This window comes from Enhydra lutris, unplaced genomic scaffold (genome assembly GCF_002288905.1).
Source record: "Enhydra lutris kenyoni isolate GAN:26980312 unplaced genomic scaffold, ASM228890v2 scaffoldscaffold28, whole genome shotgun sequence".
NCBI lineage: Eukaryota > Metazoa > Chordata > Mammalia > Carnivora > Mustelidae > Enhydra > Enhydra lutris.
In genome coordinates this window covers 4,338,465-4,358,723 of record NW_019154112.1, presented here as the reverse complement: position 1 = coordinate 4,358,723, position 20,259 = coordinate 4,338,465, and the positions used below count along the sequence as shown (strand labels likewise).

Sequence of the window (20,259 nt, the reverse complement as noted above, 5' to 3'; positions counted from 1 at the left end):
GGAACCGGGCCTTTCCAGGACAGGGTACATGGAAAGGCCCCAGACCTGAGAGGGACGATTGCCTTGTGAGGGTTTTTCTGATTGACTTTTCTCCATCCGACCGTGAGGCTTCTTCCGGGGGTGGGGGCGGGGGGGAGGCAGGCATTGCAGGGGAGCACTGATTGGCAAACACCCTGTGGGGGGGGCACATGAGCCCAAAGGCCCGTTGGACACAGCGAGATATCCAGCAACTTCTAGAAGCCCCACGGAGACAGAGGATGGACTGCAGGGAGGCAGAAAGCCATGCCTGCGGACATGATGGGTTCCAGGCTAGAGGGAAGACAACAGGCTTGGCGGGTGGGGGTCACTGGGCCCTAGGTGTGTACAGCAACAGCAGCAGCCCCAAACCCAAGCCCGGCTTGACAAAGCCCACACGGGGGACCATTGCTGGGGGCGGCTCCGGTTCAGGACATATTTTTAAATCGTCCTGGGATCCATTGTGATGAAACAGACCATAACTCTGCAAAGTGCCAGAATGTTCACTTTGTTTAAGCGTCAGATTCAAGTCCTCTTAGAATACACAGGGCCAGTATTGATGCCGAAAGGCTCGTTCCTTATATATTGAACTGCACAGCTGCAAGGAGCTGCACAAATGTTACCAACTCATTTGTCATGCAAACAGTGCTTCAGAAAGAAATAAAATACTATTATGTGGTGTATGTGTTAGGCAATCACTATATCAAATTCATGGCAGTCCGTGCAAACACAGGCAGAGAAAAGGAAAACAACACTTGGTGAGAAAAATTGCACCACATGGGAACAGCTAAGTTGGGGGAGATGGGGAGGCTAACAATGGAAGCCTGACAGCAGAGGCTGTAATTTTCCCAGCAACTGCAGCCAGTGTAGGACTACCCCCGAGGGACAGCAAGTGGCAGTGGCAGGGATGCAAACCACTGGCAGAGGGGCCTTGCCCACGACCCAGGGAAGGAATAGGGACACACAAGGCGGGGGCTGGGCGATGGGTGGGGAAGGGGGGAACCTCATTGGAAGGGTAGCAGTGGCATGGTACCTGAAGCCAAGGGCAGCCACAAACGTCTGGGACAGGAAGCTGGAGAAGGATGTGGAAGGCTTACAAAGAGGGGAGGAAGACAAATAGGCTATGAGCCATAGCTCCAGTTTCCATTTACCACCACTCCCCCATGCTTCCCTTAGGGGCCTCTCACTTCGTGTAATCAAATAGGATGCCCTATGGGAGGTTCTAAGACGGCCCTCCCTGCCCCTGCAGAGAGAGGGATTAAGTATAAACACTTAGGAGGCCTATCAGGCACTGTTTTGAACCCCTCATACAAATTACCTGTTCTAATCCTCATAGCTGCCCTACCAACTTTACTGGCCAGCGGGCTATAAATGTTAATTGGATGTGATCACACATCTGAAAGTGGTGCCGGTGGGATTTGGGAGTCCCCAACCTAAACTCGCAAGTGACACAAGACTGTGTCTCGGGGGTCTTCCTCTACCCATCTCTCGTGAAAAATCCCACTACCCACACATACGGGCTCCTCCCAGAAGCCTGTACTGCCCACTCAAGCCCAAGGGCATTTGGGTCTTCTGCCTCCTTAAGGCAATGGGCCTGGGGCAAGGGACCTGGGACAGGCCTACATCCCCTCGGAGCTCCACCACAGAGCGAACTTCTAGGAAAACACCACGGAGGCCTACCGCCCTCGACCTGAAGTCGGACCGGGTCTCAGAACATTTCCGGCATCTAGCTCACGGCCAAACAAAGCCCTTCCCCAAGCACAGACAGAGGCAAAGGATCCCATCTCCCCATTCTCCACTGGCGCTTGTTTATCACCATTAAGCAATTCATCCACTATTTCACCATTAGGCAATTCATCAACACTTTACTGAATGCCTACCAAGGGCAAGGGACCGCGCATGGGGTGGAATATTCGGAAAGAAACCCCGATCGGTCTTCCGGAGGAGACGGGCTGAGCAAGGAGGGGAAAGAAAAAAGGAAGGAGGGGAAAAAAAAAAAAAAAAAATCCTCGGACCTCCCCAACATGGCGGCCTAAAAGGCCGACTCTGACCCCCTCATCATGGCCGGCAATCAGGCAGACGCGTACCTTCTCAACATGGCGGCCCAGACAGACCTTCCCATCATGGCGCGGGGCCCCGCCCGCTCCGCCGCGGCAGCGGCGGGAGCAGTTCCGGGTGCGGTGCGCGCCGGGGGCGGGTGGGGGGCGGCGTCCTGGCCATGGCCGGCCTGTCGGACCTGGAGCTGCGGCGGGAGCTGCAGGCCCTGGGCTTCCAACCAGGACCCATCACCGACACCACCCGGGACGTCTACCGGAACAAGCTGCGCCGCCTGCGGGGCGAGGCCCGGCTGCGCGGCGAGGAGCGGCTGCGGGAGGAGGCCCGGCTGCGGGGCGAGGAGCGGCAGCGGGAGGAGGCCCGGCTGCGGGAGGAGGCGCCGCTACGAGCACGGCCCGCCGCGGCCTCCCTGCGAGCGGAGCCCTGGCTCTCTTCGTCGGTCTCGGGCTCGGCCTACGCGACTTCCGGGGCCTACGGCGATGTTGGGGCCTCCGCGGCTCCCTGGTCTGGGAGCCGCGGCCTCGCCTACCCCGCCCGCCCTGCGCCGCTCAGGCGCCGCACCTCGGTCCGGGGCAGCTCCGAGGAGGACGAGGACGCCCGGCCGCTCGACAGGGCCGCGCCGGGCCACGGAGTTCGTCGCTGGTGGGCCTCGACCCCGACCCCGACCCTAGCACGGCCGCCCTCAGCCCTCCTAGGCGCGGACCCGCGCCCGCGGGCGGCGCGAACTGGCCCGGCCGGAGCGGCGCGGGCCCGGCCCGAAGCGGGGCGGCGGCTGGAGCGCTACCTGTCCCGGCTCCTGTTCTGGGCTAGCCTGGGGCTGCTGCTCGTCTTCCTGGGCATCCTCTGGGTGAAGATGGGCAAGCCCTCGGCTCCGCAGGAGGCGGAGGACAACAGTACGTCCCGGGCCGGCGCAGGGGAGGGCCCCGGGCGCGCGGAGTGTCCACCAGAACGGCCACCCAGTCCTCCCAGCGCCAGGCTGCACATTCCCGGGCCTTGTCGGATGCCTCTGGCTGTCTTCTTACCTCCAGACCCTGACTCTCCTTCCTCCCGCTGTGGGAGAAGAGGGCTGGACTTCCCGCAGTAATTTCTGTCTTCACTCTCTGCTGTTCTCATTTTCTGCCTTAACCCTCCCTGCCAACCTCCCTTTCAACCACGTGCTGGAAGCAGTCTTCCTTCCTAGTCACTTCCACCCCAACCTCTGGTTTTCCCCCATCTAGAGAAAACCACACCCCTATCCAACAGACAGGTCCACCCCCATTCGTTTTTAGTTCTTTCTTAACTTGGATCTCTTGCTCATTCACACATTAGTGCCCATTTGAAGGCACCCCAGGTTTCACTGCCCACAGATCAGATCTGGTTGGGTTCCCAGCTTTGCAGCACCAGAAGAGTTTAAACCGATATAAATGGAGGTGTTTATCCTTGCTGCATTATCCTCCTGGAGTGTGTGCAGAGAGGGTTCTGTGAGTCAAGGACATTCCCAGCCACGCTTCTGTCCACACTTCAGTGACTAGACATGCCAATAAGTGGTCTGCAGGATACAGTATGCTTCCTGAAGAGTTGAGGATTGGTATGTTTCTTAAAAGGGAAATTTGTGTCTTGGGTAACGTTGGGCTTTAGTCTAACAGAAAACAACACAGAAATCATTTCTTTATAAATTTTAAAGGGTAAAGTGTATAAATTTAAAGTCTAAGTATAGAGTGACATTGTGAGTTCACCAGTTTTTTATATTCTTTGGAAAGCATCGTGATTTATCCTGCTCCCAGCCTCAGGCCAAGGCCACATCTCTTCACACCTAGTAGGAACAGCCAAGATGGAGGGAGAAGCTAAATTGTGTCTTAGCTCTTGCAGCAGATGGGTGTTTGGGTATACGAACGAGTCTGTGGGTGCACGGATCCCGGACTTGTGCACACACCCAAATAATTTCTTGGCTCTGAGAGCAGTTTATCCACCTGCTAAAGAAATTAAGCAGACCTGGGAGTGTCGTGGGACTGTACAGTTACCACAAGTCAATCTACTGTCACACTCACTGTTGGAGAGGCTTTAAGACCACAGCTCTTGGATATATACTGAGATTTACCTGGAGTGCCCCTCCCATGATGGTACTAATCCCTGTTCAACATATCACTGTTGGCAGTTTACAAAGCCATCATGTATATTGACTTGTTGGAGGTTAACTCCCTGAGTTAAGCAGGGGAAGCTTTATCGATCCCGTTTTACAAATGAAACGGAGATTCAGAGTGGTTGAGTTACCCAAGAGCCCGTGGCTAATCATTTCCGGCTAGGACTTGGACCCAGCTGCCTTCATCCTCATTCCTAATCCAGGATTGGGAAACTCTTATGTGTTACTGTCTGCGTTTTAAAAATGCCACCACTTAGATGACACCTTCCCGAACCCCACCCTTATGTTGGTAATGTTTTACTTCCCCTGAATTTTGAGACTGGTCCCTTTTTGCAGTCTTTTCCTCCACCCACACGTTTAATTTCCTCTGTGTTTCTTTTCTTGGTCTCAGTGAAATTATTGCCAGTGGACTGTGAGAGCAAAACAGATAAGGTGAGTCTGCATTCCTCTAAGCTTTTGTTATTCCTCCCAAGGATGTTAGCCTCCGCCAGGGGGTAAGCTGGCCCCGAAAAAGATCATAATAGGCTCATTTTCAGGAGTGCTTCCTGTAATGTACCAGAATCACATCGTGTTCTGTGGTGTTTGTGTCAGACTCAATTGTGGCAGGCGAAGGAGTACTTGAAACAGAGAGAATTGAACTCCCAGGATCCAACCCTGGGCTTGTTATGGAAGCTCTCCCATCAATCACGGCGCTGGGGACTTTGATCTTCTGCCTGAGTCAATCTAGGGGGATGCAGAAGGTGGGGGCTGAAGGACCGCTCAAGCTCCCTGGCTTCCCCAGGAGGGGCTGACGGTTTTCAGCACCCGGAAGCTGGCTTCTCAGGTCCACATGCCCTCTGGTAGTGCGTCTGTGGCTGACGGGTGCCGTTCGGATTTGAAACATCATGGGATGGGGGGAGGTTGTTTTAAATATATCTGAAGTAGAATGAGCCCTCCCAGTCTATAGATTTGTTTTATGAAGCTTTAAGGTTCCCTACAAATAATATTTGGGGAAGGCGAGCAGCCCCATCCATTTATGACTCATGCCCATAGCATTAGCCGGGAGCTGGGATGCTGGCACCGGTGATAGTCTAGGGAAGATAGGAGGCAGTAAATTTTCAGGTCATAAATCCTACCAGGAGGAACCTTTTGCTGCCAGAGGGCATGACTTAGTAGTCTAATTATTAAGTGTGCAGTGCCAGGCCTCTCTGGAGGCCTCAGTCTCCACGTCTAGCAGCCCAGCAGCTGGGAAAGAAACAACACAGGGTCACGTGTTCACTCTCTTACCCATGTCACTGAAGGGGTGGCCTGGGGCAGATAATAGGTTTCATCTCTTCTTTGGCTTCTGCTGTGTATTAAGGGTTGTTTTGTTACATTCATTTATTGTGTTCATTCACCAAGTATCTTTTCCTCTCCGTTGTTTTGGAAAAACGGATTCGTCTTAAGTTTCAGCTGCCTCCTGTTGTGCAAACCACAGTTGGCGATTACAGGAAGTGGCCCGGAAAAATAGGTAGTGGCCAGAGGGAACACTAGAATTCTGGTTTTTTGTTTTGTTTTGTTTTTAAGATTTTATTTGTTTATTTGACAGACAGAGATCACAAGTAGGCAGAGAGGCAGGCAGATAGAGAGAGGGACGGAAGCAGGCTCCCCGCCGAGCAGAGAGCCCGATGTGGGGATCGATCCCAGGACCCTGGGATCATGACCTAAGCCGAAGGCAGAGGCTTTAACCCACTGAGCCAGCCAGGTGCCCTAACACTAGAATTCTGAACCTCGAAAGCAAACAATGGGCAACAAGTCTGTAAGATTTCTCTGGTTTCTATCTCTTGGTTCTTCACCCCAGTTGAGTGAGCCCCTACAGGCACAATCCGGGGCCTTGCTAAAAACGTGCCTGGTGAGCAGACTGGGGACTTACAACCTCTGAGCGTCCGAGGGCAGGGTCTGGCATCGTCGGCAAGCGCCCCTGAGCTGAGATTTCACAGGATGCTCTGGGTCTTCGTGAAGGGCAGATACAGGAACAGGCAGGCTGGGAGGCGCTTCTTGGCTTTGGTGAGGCTCTTGCTGAAAGTTTCATTCTTTGTGCGACTCTCAGGCTCCCCCAGAACCCAGACGGGCACTGGAGTTACAGATATACATGTTCTTTCCCTTCTCAGCCAAGGATGACACTTCGCGTTTTTCTTTCTGCCTTTGTGCTGCTGAAAACGTGTGGACAGGCTGGGAGTGGGTGTGCTGTCTCAGGCAGGCCGTCTCGTGGTCTGGTGCCTTCTGTCCTTCTGTTCCCTTTAGATGGTGTGAGCCCTGCTTTGCCTAAATGTCGGTGAGTTTGGAACAGAGCTCGTTGTGACCGCGTTTGTTGTCCTTTTGTGGGTTTTTTTTTCTTTCTGGTTGTGACAGTAAGAGATGTTTAGTGTAGAAAATTTGAAAAGTGTGACAAAATCAGCCATGAATCTGCCACTAAGAGATAATCAATCGCCTTTGACATTTTGGGGGCGTTTCCTTCCCCCTCTCACCTGTCTGCGTATGTATGTTTATAGAATTGGAATCTCCGTGTATATTAAGTTACATTTTCTATCATCAACATTTCCCATCTCATTCGTCTTTAAAAGGTAGTTTGGGTACCTGATTCTACTTACAGACTTGGGAGTTGTCTCAGAATGTTCGTGGTCATACATGTAAATCTTGGTATTGCCATTTTGTGCCCTGTAAAGGCTTTTGGGTCTTTAGGCAACACGAGGGCGCATATCTTGGCCTCTGAGACTATGAGAAGCGAAGTCCCGCACGTTGCAGATGAGGGCCGCAAGTGAGCCCAAGAAGGAAGGGGACTGTGGTTCCTCTGGCAGTTGTCATGCCAGGCCCCAAGCCCTGGCCCTCGGTGTCGGTCGGGCGCCCTGCCCAATGACACCCCAGAGGAGGTCTGCAGGGGGCGGCAGGCTTAGAGGGGACTGGCTGCAGCACTTGTTAGCTGTGGGATCTTGGGGTCCTAGCAGGTCTCTAAACCTCAAGCTCCTCGTCTGAGAAATTGGGGTGCGGTCAGGATTGTGGTGAGGAGTCAGTGCGGACTCTTGACAGCCCGTGGCCTGTCATTCACTCTCGAGGACAGCAGCCTTCCGTTTAAATATTCTCAAGCTAGCAGCCTATCAAAATGGGTTCAGTTCAGCTGCGGATGCAGGAGAGCTAGGTGTGCCTGTATTCCCGTGCCCATGTCCTCATACGGGTGACTTTCGTCCCCCGTTTCAAGATGCCTAGAGATATCGCAGTTCCAGTCTAGAATCTGGATGTCTAGGATGAGGCCTTTGCTGCAGCTCATGCTCACAGCAGACAATTTATGGGCGGAATGAAGACACCTGGCTCTCCAAACACAGACGGGAATGGCCCAAGGAGGGACGAGACAGTGGTAGTGTGGCATTTGCCTGGCCCACCGTGGAGGCCCGACCACATCTTCCCGCAACCTCATGGCCTTCATTCCGAGGAGAGTCACAGGACAGAGGCCGGGGGGTGCCTCTTAGACAGTGACCAGGGCTGCTTTTAGCTCTCCCTCAGCTTTTATGGTTAACCAGATACTTACCCATCCATTGGAGAATGTGGGTTTTGAGGGGTTCCGGGCTGCTCAGCCCTTGACAGTGCAGCCGAGGAGGTCTAGCCAGATAGACGGAGCCCCCCGGCCACCGCCCCTCTGCTGACTGCTTGTCCTGTGCTCTTCCAGTTCTGTCAGGCCAAGCAGAAGGCGGCCTTGCTGGAGCTGCTGCATGAGCTCTACAATTTTCTGGCCATCCAAGCCGGTGAGTGCCTCTCTCGGGGCCCCAGGGTGGTGGGCTCTCACCCTCAGCAGCTGAGCGGGGGCTGGCTGGCAGGTGGCTGAGATGCCAGATGTCTCCCGGAAGACATCCTGCAAAACCACGCCTTGCCTTCCCCACTTTTCCACTCAGTCACATCTCCTTTCAGCCTACAGTTGGTTCTCATATCCCTTGGAAGGGTCCCAGGGCTCCTGGCCCCAAGCCATTCTGCTTTCTCCGGATGCCCGCCACCTGAGGTCTGGGGCATTCATGTTGCCTTGGAGGGGGTGTGGCAGGCCCCAGGTCTCCTCAGTGCAGGTCTTCTGACTTGGAGGGCCTCCCTGTACCAGGTGGCTGGCCAGGCCAGGAGGAGAGGCCTGTGCAGGTGCCAGGGGTCGGCACGGTAGGCTAGTCACACTCAGGTCCATCCAGCTTGCCAGGGCCCCAGGGTCACTTCTGGTCCCATTTACTCCATCTGGCTGGAGGACCTTGGATAAGTCCCTTATCGTCTCAGAAACCATCTCCCTATCCCACCAAGTGGTCTTAGGTCTTTTTTTTTTTTTTTAACAAAATGAAAAGGAAGTCCTGTACTCTAGGAGAGGGCATTTTCAACACCCCCATGAATACCCCCTAAAAAGTCATCTATCCGGAAGGCTCGCCTACTTTTTTATTTAGAAAATTGTTCTCTGAGGTCAGAGATAACCTGTCCCCACACCTCTCAGAATCACTTGCTAAAACCATAGGTAATGACCAAAGCTTATGCCCCCAGTGAAATATATTTGGCACAAGAACCAGATGGAGCTATTCAGTCTTACGAGATGTTCCAGAGACACCTCTGACCTGTGGGGCCTTGTCTAAAGTTGTTGCTAGGGAATCAAGGCTAGATGGGCCTGTACTGGGCCCTCAGCCCTTGGGGCCAGTCGTATTGGCCCCAGCTCTGCCACCACCTCCCTCCTGAACGGCAGGAGACTGGTGATGGGCAGAGAGGCATCTGGGAGCTCCTCGGAGGAGCAGTAGGAGTGGGAGCTCACAGCACCATGGGCCTCAGGGGCCTTTCTCTGCGGCCCAAGTGCTTGGAGTATAAATTCTGGCCCAAGAGGGTGTTGTAGACCTTTGTGACTCACTTGTGGTCCAGGGACCAGTCAAATCACCCAGGAGGTTACTGGATGGAAATGCAGACTCTGAGGACCCATCCCAAACCTATGAATCAAAGTCTGCATTTTCAAAAGACCTCCAGGGTATAAAGTAGAGAAGCTCTGTCTTAAGCCGTGGATGCTGGTAGATATTTCTCCTTCCTGCCCTCCGACTGTGGTCCTGGCTTATGCTGTCAGGTGGCCTAGTGCCTCCTGTCCTCTGACAAGCCCTCTGTCCTCTGACAAGTCAGGGGCAACCCTAGGGTCTCATTGCTGGGGAATGAGGGCTCTACCAGGCTATACCCACCCCACCACCCCCGCAGATCACCTGTAGGCAGAGCCTTGTGCTGGCCTTTGTAGCTAACGGGCTGCTTCTGGTCTAGTAGAAGAGACACACCACCTACGTCCCTGACCACTGGCTGTTATGAGGCATGACTGGATGAGAACCAAGAGGCCAGAAGTTCCAGGAGGCGTGTTGCCTTTTAGTCACAGCAGTCAGGAAAGCGGCATAGGGGAGGTGGTGTCTGTACCAGGCCCTGAAGCCCAAGGAAGGTTGATTCTATGTATGTGGGGGGCAAGGCAGAGCCAGAGAGGCAGGAAATGACAGGGGCAGGGATGGAAGCAGCTGGCCTCACGGGGGAAGGAGAAACAGAAGGGATGGAGTTTGGAAGGGTCAGCTGGGCCCAGTCGTGGACGGCAGGCCACAAGTGCTTGATCCCTGTAGGCAGTGAATGCCAGGGAGGCCTTGAAGCAGGGGAGCGAGGTGCTGGGGGCCAGGAGCCAGGAATGCCAAGGCAACAGCAGCTCAGGTGTAGTAGTGCCATTTAAGCAGAATCATTTTAAACTTCTGTTGATAAGACGTGGATGGGAAAGGGGAGAGGAGGAAACCAATCAGGAGACCATGGCCATGATCCAGGCAGGCTTAAGTGGGGCAGGGTGATCAGGGCAGGGTAGGAGAAGCCAACATGATCTCAGGGGTCCCCTAAGGTCAAGATCAACTTCGGCATTAGAGGGATAAGCTGTAGTTCATTCTCAAGATTTTTGAGAATCCTCAGCCAATCCCTCCCCCAGCACACAGACTGGCCCTCCATGGCCCCTAGGCGGCACCAGGTTAAGAGTTTGTGGCTTCAGGGTCTTGTGCAGGTGCACCCTGTGCTGTCCCTGCTCTCAAGGAGCCTGGTGACCCACGGGAAGCAGCATGTGGTGGGTGGGCCATAGTGGGCTGTTGAGAGCCAATGGCTGTGGCAGGCCCCCAAGTCCAGAGTAATTTGGTTCAACAGGATTCCCCTACAGACCAGAGATTTTTTCCAAGGAGATGTCCCTGGGTGGGCTTCCTCCTAGGTGGGAGCTGGTCATCCAGGGTGCTCAGATGGGAACAGTACCATGGGGCTCCACACTGAGGCCCTGCTGCCCAGCACAGAGACGCCCTTTTTCTCTGTGGGGCATTTGGACATACGTCCCCAGAACCCCTCAACCAGGTCACCTGCCTGTGTCACGGTCAGAATCCCTGCAGTGCCTACGGCTTCCCTGCCTTTCTTTTCTCCCAGGTTGCGTTTATTTATAGTGCCATTCTGGTACCTTCCAAAGCTATCTGTCTGATCCTTTTAGGGATCAGTTGCAAACAGACCTTAGGATTGGGCAGCTTTTTAGTCATTTAATGCAAATCACGGCACTGCTTTGCAGGTCAGGTTTTAATGATCTGGAATCGATCCAAGCTAAGTGGCTTTTGATCTTGCTGCGGAGTGAAGATGCCCCACGGAAGCTGGAGTCGCGGGGCCACGTGCTCCCCATCAGAGCTGATGGCTTGATTCTCACTGCAGTTTTTTTTAGGCCGTTTCCGAGTAATTTTTTTTCCACCTCTTCTTTGTGTTTGAATGTGTGTTTTTTCCTCCTAGGTAATTTTGAATGTGGAAATCCAGAGAAGCTAAAAAGCAAATGCATTCCTGTAATGGAAGCCCAGGAGTACCTAGCAGTAAGTAGGCTGCGGTGCTTACCCATTCCCAAGAGGTCCTGGTGCTTTTGTACTGATCTTGCAAGCCCTGCTTTTTTTTTCCCTTTTCATTTTGTGTTTGCTTTTTGGCTTTTTTGTTTTCCCTTTTTTTTTTTTTTTTTTTTTTTCTTAAAAGTTAGTTCTGAGTGTTAGGCTACTTTCAGTTTAGGCAGCAGCAGGGGTGGCTGGTCCAAGGTGGGCTATGAGCCGGAGCCCGGCCTGCTGCCTCTTTTTCCAGGGGCCCTGTTACTTGCTCCCCACTTTTCTCTCCTTCCCAGCAGCTTTACGGAGCTGCACTCTGCCTGTCTGCTCTTTCCTTTATGTTCACTGTGTAGTTTGTTCAGGGTCTGTTGGACTGTTGGCCTGGCCCCAGTTTGATAGAATTCTGGAGCTTGGGAGCCAGCAGAAACTTTAGGGGTCACCTAGCTCCTTGTCATTTCCCAGATGAGGAAACTGAGGCCCAGAGAGGGGCAGGGACTGGCCACTGGCCTCCCACCCTGCCCCGCCCCCACCCCCCTTCCCCTTTTTTTCATTTTCCCCAAGATGAGCTGCCAATTCTCTGGCCTCACGCTTTGGTCCTTGAGAAGATGCTGTGGTCTTGGCTACCTCAGGCCTGCATTGCTTTCTTGTGTGCTTCTGCATCGACTCCTCCCAGTAGAGCTCTTTCTTGGCTCTCATCGGCCCAGATTTCCACCTGCCACTTTATTGTGCATTTAGCAGAACGGGGCTTTGGGGCCTGCAGAGGACACGGGAGAAGGCCTCCTTAATCCAGCAGGAGAATAATGTTCCAGCTGGTCCGCCCAGACGCAGCACTAATCTCCCGTCCCCTCCCACAGAATGTGACTGGCAACTCCTCCGCCAAGTTTGAAGCCGCACTGACCTGGATACTGAGCAGTAACAAGGACGTGGGCATCTGGTGAGTGTGGGCGGGGCCTCACAGGGTGGCGACACTGCCACGGGCCCCTGCGGCTGTGGTCCTTACCCATTGGCCGGCTGCTGAGCGCTCACAGATGTGTTTCAGGGCTGAAGTTGGAGGCAGGTCTCCCTGCTGAGTCCTTGTGGGCTAAGCCTGCAGCCGGGCAATGGAAAGAAGAAGCATTCGGGGCCCGGGCAGCGGCAGGGGGGGGGCGCAGGGGCAGGCAGCATAAGGAGCCGTTTCAAGATAAGACACAAAATCCAGGTGTTGAGACGTGAGCCAAGTGTTCTAGCTAAGAGTTTCAAGTAACTCACCCTGCGCCACTTGTATTTACTGGTCGCACAGCGTTGCTGGAGAAGGCATTTTTCTGCACTTCCTTTTGTCTGCTGCTAGTTTTCCTTCCTAGATGAAACATTTCTGTCTGTTGGTTTTTACTCAGCATGGACATTGCAAAAGGAAATACTGAATTTTATTCTGACTGGGCAGTTCGACCTCATTTCTGTCTCTGGGGAGCTCTGTTAGCAGAGATGGTGAGCCCCCTCTTCCTCCTGAGAAGCCCCAGCTGGCTGGTCAGCCTGTGGGGGAGGGGCGCACCAGCCACACTACCCCCATCTGGCTCCCTCTCGCTTCCCAAGATTTGTAGGAGTCTCTGTTCAGGCCATAGCTCCTGATATTCAAATACACTCTAGGGTTTTTTTCCCTTCTGCTCTAACCCACCCAGACTACTAATTCCATCGGCCCCGCCTCCACCAGAAGCCCCTTGGGCAGCTCAACCTAAAGCTTGCTCACTGGATGCAGGGCACGATTAAAATTCGTTGGCTTAAAAAAAAAAATAAAGCTTCCCTGAGTGGCTGAGCGATTTTGCTGTGTGTTAGGAACAGGGGAGGAGAGAATATGGATTTTATCCTCCACAGCACTCACCAAAGCCGCCAGCACAGAAGAATGATGACACTCGCCCTTTCACATTGGGGGAAGGCCGTCGGGAGGGTGGCCGAGCCCAGCTCAGACGACCGGTGCTCAGAGTGGGTCGTGAGATACTGGGCCGCTTCAGAGACTGGGCATTCCCTTGTGCGGTCTAGAGCACGGGATGGGCACCTAGCCGGAAGAAGGTGCAGGTGTGGGCATCCCCACACGTCCCGACACCACCTCTTAGGGGCCAAGGCTGGAGGTGCTGGGGCTGGGGCCTGGCCTTGGAGGGCCCGTTGCTTGTCCTTCCCTGAGCCTCACAGCACCCCGATCTTTACTCTTAAACAACCTACGTGCCTCCTTGTCCCCGTCACCGAGGAAAAGCACACCCTCCTAGACTCTCAGTTCCTGCCTTGCAGTGCAAAGCCAGCGATTCAGTAAACATTTCCATTTCTCTGTGCTGGGAGGTGGGAATCCAATTTACAGTTTAATCTTCCACATGCTGAGAGGGGCTGTCAAAAGACCCCGACAGAGGGGGACTTCACTTTAGCGGTAGGGGTTCAAGCCTGCTGCCGTCTTTAAAGCTTTATTCTTTCTAAGTAGCCAACGTGGGAAATTTCTGGAAAGCATGCAACCAGGATACTAAGTCAATTTTATAAGCATGTAGAGGCCTCGAAGCTCCTCCTTTCTTCTCTTTCTGCTCTAAAGTGGGGCTGATCCCACGGCTCTTGGGAGCTTGGGAACGGCTTTGCAGCCCCATGTCCTATTTCAGGTTGAAGGGGGAAGACCCATCGGAGTTGGTGACGACTGTGGACAAAGTGGTCTGTCTGGAGTCCGCCCGCCCCCGAATGGGTGTGGGCTGCCGCCTGAGCCGCGCCCTGTTCACCGCGGTCACCAACGTGCTCATCTTCTTCTGGTGTAAGTCCTCGGCTGCCCTTCTTCCCCCACCCCAGCCCATCCTTGCTGTGGGGACTGCTCACAGCACCTCCCCGGAACCCAGCTCAGGGACGCTCCCAGGCATGAGTGATGAGTTCTAAAAACCCAAGCCCTGAGAGTTCATTTCTATCTAGTGAACCTGAGGTCTGTGTAATAAAACAAAGGAGATGAACAAGTCAGCCTCTGCTGTAGGTAATCTTTAGAGATTGGTGGCAGGAGCATGAGGGTAACTGGAAAATATCCTTGATCAGGGTCAGGACGATCAGTGTCCCCGGGGTCGGGGTGGTGGGGGGAAGCCTGGCCCCGAGCGGGAGCCCAGCATCATCTCCCCCAAGCCCCCGGGGCCCCAGAGGGCTAGCCTCTCAAAGGAGGAGAAGGCGCAGCAGGACCTTGGCCTAATTTTATTCCCTGAACAATGTAAACATTTCCTTGGGAGCTCTAGGTACCCGATGAAAGCGGGAAGGGCCCAGGGGGCTGAGCTACAAAGCCGAACGCAGGTCCTGTTGCCTGACATCAGGGGCTGCCTTTGAGCAGAGACCTCGGGGCGTCTCTGAAGGCCAAAGGCCGAGTTACAGGACCTGCCGCTCTGCAGAGCTGGCAGAGTTACAAGTCACAGGCCATCTGGGCGTGCACACGGCTCCTTCCCCAAGGCCGCCGGGTGCAGATATCATTATCTGCAGCAGCGTCTCCGAATACAAAGGGCCCCGCATGTATATATGTATGAAATGCTGTGTTCCAGTTCACAAGGGAGGAGATGAAAGGCCCGGAATGAGGTTGGGAGGAGCCGCAATCTGGGCAGCTGGGGAGGCCTCTGTGGTAACAGCCGGCGGGAGGAGCATGATCACTTCATAGCCTGCCTACCCCTGCACCTCCACGGCCCGCATCCGCTGCGGGCCGGCCTGGGCCTGACACGCCGCAGGCAGGCAGGCAGAACCCTGGTGCTGCTCCCCCACCGCCACCGGCATGGCGGCCGGCCCACCCTGAGACCCAGCCAATGGCCCAGCCGCCCAGAGGGATGTGACGGAGTCATGGGTCCCGTGTTCCCTCATAGGTTTGGCCTTCCTATGGGGGCTCCTGATCCTCCTGAAATACCGGTGGCGGAAGCTGGAAGAAGAGGAACAAGCCATGTATGAGATGGTGAAGAAGATTATAGGTGCGTGGCCCCCAGGGAGAGGACTCCTGGCACCTGCCAGAAGGTCCTTGCCCTTAGTCCTGCCCTCTGTCCTGCCCTGCAGACGTGGTCCAGGACCATTACGTGGACTGGGAACAGGACATGGAGCGCTACCCATACGTGGGCATCCTGCACGTGCGCGACACCCTCATCCCTCCACAGAGCCGGTGAGTGCCACGGGAGGAGGCCCAGAGCGTCAATTATTGGGGGCGGCGGTGCAGCCCCGAGGGGCACCGGGGAGGGGGCTGTGCCCGCCTCTGGCCACTGCTCAAGCGCAGCTCTGAAAGAAGCTTCTGGAAGAAACACGCCCCTGTGACCGTCTGTACTGACTCTGGGTGGCTGACTCGGGGTGGCTGGCACCCTCCTCTCCGCGGTGGCTCAGGCTGGATTTCTGCAAGCGGAGGTCCAGAGTCCTGTGGACACTGGGCACAGAAGAGTCGGGTCTCTGGTTCCGTTTCTCTGCGATGCTTATGGTCCCCACCTCCGCAGATGCTGTGAGCTGGTGTAGAGATCCCCCTGGCCACAAGATGGTAGCCTGCCGCAGTGGGGAGCAGCATCTCCCTTGTCACGGCAGCAGGGGAGAGACGGGTCACTCTCACAGGCAGAAGACATTCCCAGAAGCTGCCAGTGACACGCTCCTTGAGGCCCTGCTGGCCGGAACCGGTGACTTGTACATTCTTGAATCAGTCACTAGCCAGGAGGAGATTGTTTTGCAAACATTTTGAACCATGACCCGTTAATTAAAATACCGTGGCGCGCTTCCCACAGACACGTGCACACATACATGTGCGTGCCTGTAGCGGAGAGCAGGGTTCCGCAGTGGTGGCTGGGGTCAGTTTCCAGGGTGCACAGCTACACGGGAAAGGGGAGCAGGCCACGGTCACGCCTGGGCCGCAGATGCTGGATGGAGCCTGACAAAACCCAGCGGGGGTAGCTTTGGAGGATGGGGTCCCAGCGCCTGCCACGACATTAGCCCAGACTGTGGGCCCTCCTCAAAGCTTGCTGTGGTGTCGGACCGGACACCATCCCCTCAGGGGGTGCCGAGCCCTCACTGGCTGAGCCCTCACTGGGAGCCAGCACTGCCCTGGGCCCTCCAGAGACACCGCCCTGCTCACTCAGTCCTCGCTGCAGCCATGGGAGGTGACGGCAGCGAGTGTCCCATCTTACAGAGGAGGGAACTGAGGCACCCGGAGTCTAAGAACTTGCTCAAGGTCCACTGCCGGTGGTGTTTCTATGCAACCCAAGAGGAATTGATAGAGTAAAACATTGAAGACCCCTTTTAAAGGTGAAGATGCTTAAGAACTTTCAGGCCCCCCCCCTCCTCCTTGGGAAGGTGCAGGCAGGAGCTGAGCGGGGGCAGCTGGATCCCGGCAGTGGCCAGTGCTTGCTGTTGGTGTGAGCACAAGGCAGCCACATGGCCCTCTGGGGCGATGTCACTTGGTGCCTTCATGCTGCTACCAAATTTCTGGCTTGCCCAGAGTCGTCATGTGGCCATGGGTAGTGGCCCCTCCGAGCCTGTTTCCTCGTCCGAAACGGAGATGACAACACTGCCTTGCAAAGGGCTACATGGAAGCCCCTTATTTACTCAACAACTGTTTACTGAGCTCCTGCTGTGGGTCACACACCTCTGGGTCACCGGGAGGCGGTGGGAAGAGGAAGAAGCCCAAGTCCTTGGCCTTACTTCCCGGGAGGGAATAAGGAAACTGCTGTGGGGTAGCAATGGGTCCTCGGGAAGTGGGGAGCGGGGGTGTCGGGAGAGGGCCTCACAGCCCATTAAGTCAGCACCTAGCAAGAGCGCTCCTCCGAGGGCAGCCCTGACGCTCTCGGGCTTCCTTCCGTTCGGTGGGGCCTGCACACCAGCGGGAGTAAGAGCAAGAGCACCACCGCTGCTCGTCTTGGGCCTGAGCACCCAGCCTCCACGCAGAGACCGCAGGTGCAACGGTGGTCCACGGGGACTGAGCCTGGCAGTGAAGCCCAGGAGAATCACCCACTGTTGGCTCTCAGCCCCTCGATTTATCTCCCAGGGCCCCTGATTTGTGTAGCCACGCCCTCACTGCCATCACAGCCAAGCCCTCCACTGTCCTCGGCCCCGTGCAGGTCTGCGCAGCAGAGGAGCGCCTGCCTTTGGGGCCGAAGGAGGGCTGGGGAGCCTGGCTGGCGAGGAAGGCAGGGGAGCTGAGAGCAGCTGGCTAGCAGGGCGTTGATCAGTACCTGTTCGTGGGCAGCCTGAGAAGGAGGGCTGGTGTGAGACCAGCCAAGTGGGGACTGCTGAACTGTCTGAGGAGTCGTTGGTGGCAGGACTGACCCCCCGAGGTAGAAAGCCCTGGCACCCTCACTCTAACTCCCTACCCACAGGCCGCCTCGGGCTCCTTTGTCCGCCCCCAGGCTGAACCTCTCCTTCTCCCACACGGACGTACCCCCAGCCCCTCTCCACGCGAGGGGGCACAAGGAGGTAGTGTGCAGAGCTGACAAAACACAGGGACTCCTCAAAGAGAAGATGTCAAAGCAACCCTCCCTGACCGCCTTGGAAACTTCCTGTCTAGCCTGAAGGGGAAAGAGTTTATAGGGGGCTGTCCAAGGGATTGCAAGGCCCCGGGGAGCCAACAGAGAAGGGGCCCTGCCTGGTAGCTCTGGTTCCAGGAGTAGCTCTGGCTTCTTGGCCTCCCCAGTTAGATGCTGAGCTCATTCCCATGCTCCAAAGTACTGTGGAGTTTGGGCTCAGCAGCCCAGTGGCCACTCTTTAATTGGCCCACATGGGGCATTAAAATGCAGCCAGCACTGGTGGGGGGCCGCCTGGCCGGGGCTGCTGCAGGAACAGGCCCCAGCAAGAGCTGGCCAAGGCCAGCACAGCCCCTTCCCACTTGGACACCTGGGGGTACTCTGGCCACCTCTGGCTCCCTTCAGCTCCCTCTAATTGAATGCTTTTAGAGCAGAGAAGGTTGAGGAATCATTTCTCTGTGGCTCAAGAAATTTCCCTCCTCTGCAGGAATTCTGTTAGTACCTGACGCCTTTTCCTCCCACAGATAAATTCCACCCGGGCTCCTGGATTTTTGGCCCTGGTTTGTACATAGGGTTTACACAGGCCCACTCACTTCTCTGATCAGTGCCAGACGGAGCTCCCGGGGCGCTGCTGGCCTGCTGAGCCTGGCTCCTCTCTTTGCAGGAGGCGCATGAAGCGGGTCTGGGACCGGGCTGTGGAGTTCCTGGCGTCCAACGAATCCCGGATCCAGACAGAGTCCCACCGTGTGGCTGGAGAAGATATGCTGGTGTGGAGATGGACTAAGCCCTCTTCCTTCTCCGACTCCGAGCGATAAATCCCGGGCGGGGAGGGGGGCTTGTTCCCAGTCGGCCTGTCCCAGGCCAGTCCCCTCCAGGGGCGCGAGAAGGCCACCAGACCTGCCAGTGCTGAATTCACACTTGCCTTGACTTTCACCCTCCTCCCGACTCCGGTTCCAAAGGTCTGTCTATAAGACTCTTCAGAGATCAGCTTTTAGGAAAGCATGGGCTTCCTTGAAGGGCAGCGGTGGGGAAGAGCCAGAGGCCAAGTGCCTAGTTTGTCCTCTGTGTTGGTCCAATCCTCTCTGCCTTGATAGCTGGCAGAAAAAGGGAGAAGGGTTTGTTTTTGATGCAGGGAAAAGATGAAAGAGCAGCTGTGAGACCCTGCAGAGCAAGTGTGCAGTTAGGTGGGCTACAGCTCTCCCACCGCTGGGGAGCACTCAGCAGGGTGGGCATCGTGCCTGTGGGAGGCAGGTCGGGACAGCAGGCTGAGGCGGCAGGGGTTGGGGAGCAGTTGGGTCCATGTGCCTTCAGAGGGTGTTACCTGGGAGCTCAAGGGTGAGGGGAGAAAGCCTGTCCTCTAGCTGGGTGGGGCCTGTTTTATCCCCAAGGGGTAAGGTGCTAGAAAGTAGAACACGTACTGTAGAAGAACTCTAGAAATGCCAGGTCCTGGCACACGGAACCCTCAGGTCAGGAGGAGTGAGCTGCCAGAGTGGCCTCCTGAGAGGACCTGGAGCAGGCACAGGGGCCTGAGAGCAGACAGGAGGGTAGGGCTGCCAGCCGCCACCATCTCTGGCCGCCGGAGGCAGCCTCCCAGGGCCGGGCCTCCGGGACTCTTGAGCGGTGCTTCTCACGGAGTGTTGGTTCTAGACCAGCCCCGCAGCCACGGCACTGTGGGGCCACGATGCGCATTCCGGGACTTTGGGAGTGCCGCGCCTCCGGTGTGCGACGGTCACCTTGTCTTAGGGCGACCGCAGCCACCCCACGGGGAGGCAGCGGAGCCAGAACTTGGCGGCACCGACTCCGGGGGCGCGGGGCGCGGCGGCCGCACAGCTGCCCCCTGCTGGCCGCCGGGGATCGTGCGTGCGCCGCTGCAGACCTTCGTCACGGCCCCCCCACCACAGCCCGCCAGCCCGCAGCGCGGAGCCCGGCTCCAGAACCGCCCTGGCGGGGGGCCTTATTAAGTGCGGGGAGGCTCTCCGGCAGAGCCGCGTTCCCGTATGTTCTCAGCCGCAGCAGGCGGGAGAGGGGCAAGCGGGCCGAAACAGCTGCCTCCAGAAGGCATCAACCACCCCCTTTCAGTCTTTCTGGTATTCTTTGTTTCTCTAATAAAGCTCCAGTCTCCCTCATTTGAGCAATACTCTCTCATTTCCTCTGATATCTGGATGATCGGCGGGGCTGGAATCTGAGTGCCAGCCCCGTGACAAAGAAACGGTCATAATCAGGCTCCAGCCAGAAAAATAACCCTGCTTCAATATCAGGGTTGAAACTATTGGATAAATAAACTATTTATTAAAAATGGATGTGTTTCTCGTCCATGGTTCTCCCCCTAGAGTGACGTTGTAAAGGATGGCAGCTTGCCGAGAGGTCAGCAGAAGAGGAGGGTGGGGCGGGCTGACCAGGGGCCCTGAGCCTTCTCCCACGGCTGGCTGACCTCACCCCGCTGTGAGCCCCAGCCTTTCCACCAACAGGCTCTCCGGCAAGCCCCCAAACCTTCCAGAGCCTCAGTTTCCCCATTATCACTCTGCGTGGCCTCCATACTCGGCGGGGTGGGTTCAAAACATGCCCACCTGGTCCCAGTGAGTGTGAGCAAGGGGCAGGGGTCAGTAGAACCTTTCATCCTCGGCCCCATTTCTGCCTCCCCGCAGGGCCCCAGACGCTCCCAGGGGGTGCTCAGCCCCTTTCATCCCTGGGAGAGGGAGGAAGGAAAGCAGAGTGAGGCTGGATGGGGCTCCTTGTCTGCTGACAGTGTCCTCTGAGGAGGCAGAGATGA

At 56.0% G+C, this 20,259-nt stretch overlaps 1 protein-coding gene across 2 annotated transcripts; it reads left to right on the top strand.

The window, feature by feature from the left end:
- The first annotated feature begins 2,201 nt into the window (after positions 1-2,201).
- On the top strand, positions 2,202-19,776 carry LOC111152226 (LEM domain containing 2). 2 transcript variants are annotated; one of them, XM_022510633.1, is made up of 9 exons: positions 2,202-2,582; positions 4,581-4,621; positions 7,869-7,944; positions 10,967-11,043; positions 11,898-11,977; positions 13,656-13,801; positions 14,871-14,972; positions 15,055-15,157; positions 18,154-19,776. In XM_022510633.1, exons 1-9 carry the CDS (start codon positions 2,234-2,236, stop codon positions 18,302-18,304), a joined length of 1,125 nt encoding a protein of 374 aa, XP_022366341.1. In that variant the 5' UTR covers positions 2,202-2,233; the 3' UTR covers positions 18,305-19,776. The 2 variants fall into 2 exon arrangements, with proteins under 2 accessions (XP_022366341.1, XP_022366340.1); XM_022510632.1 differs by having other exon boundaries at positions 2,202-2,963.
- Positions 19,777-20,259: the final 483 nt, after the last annotated feature.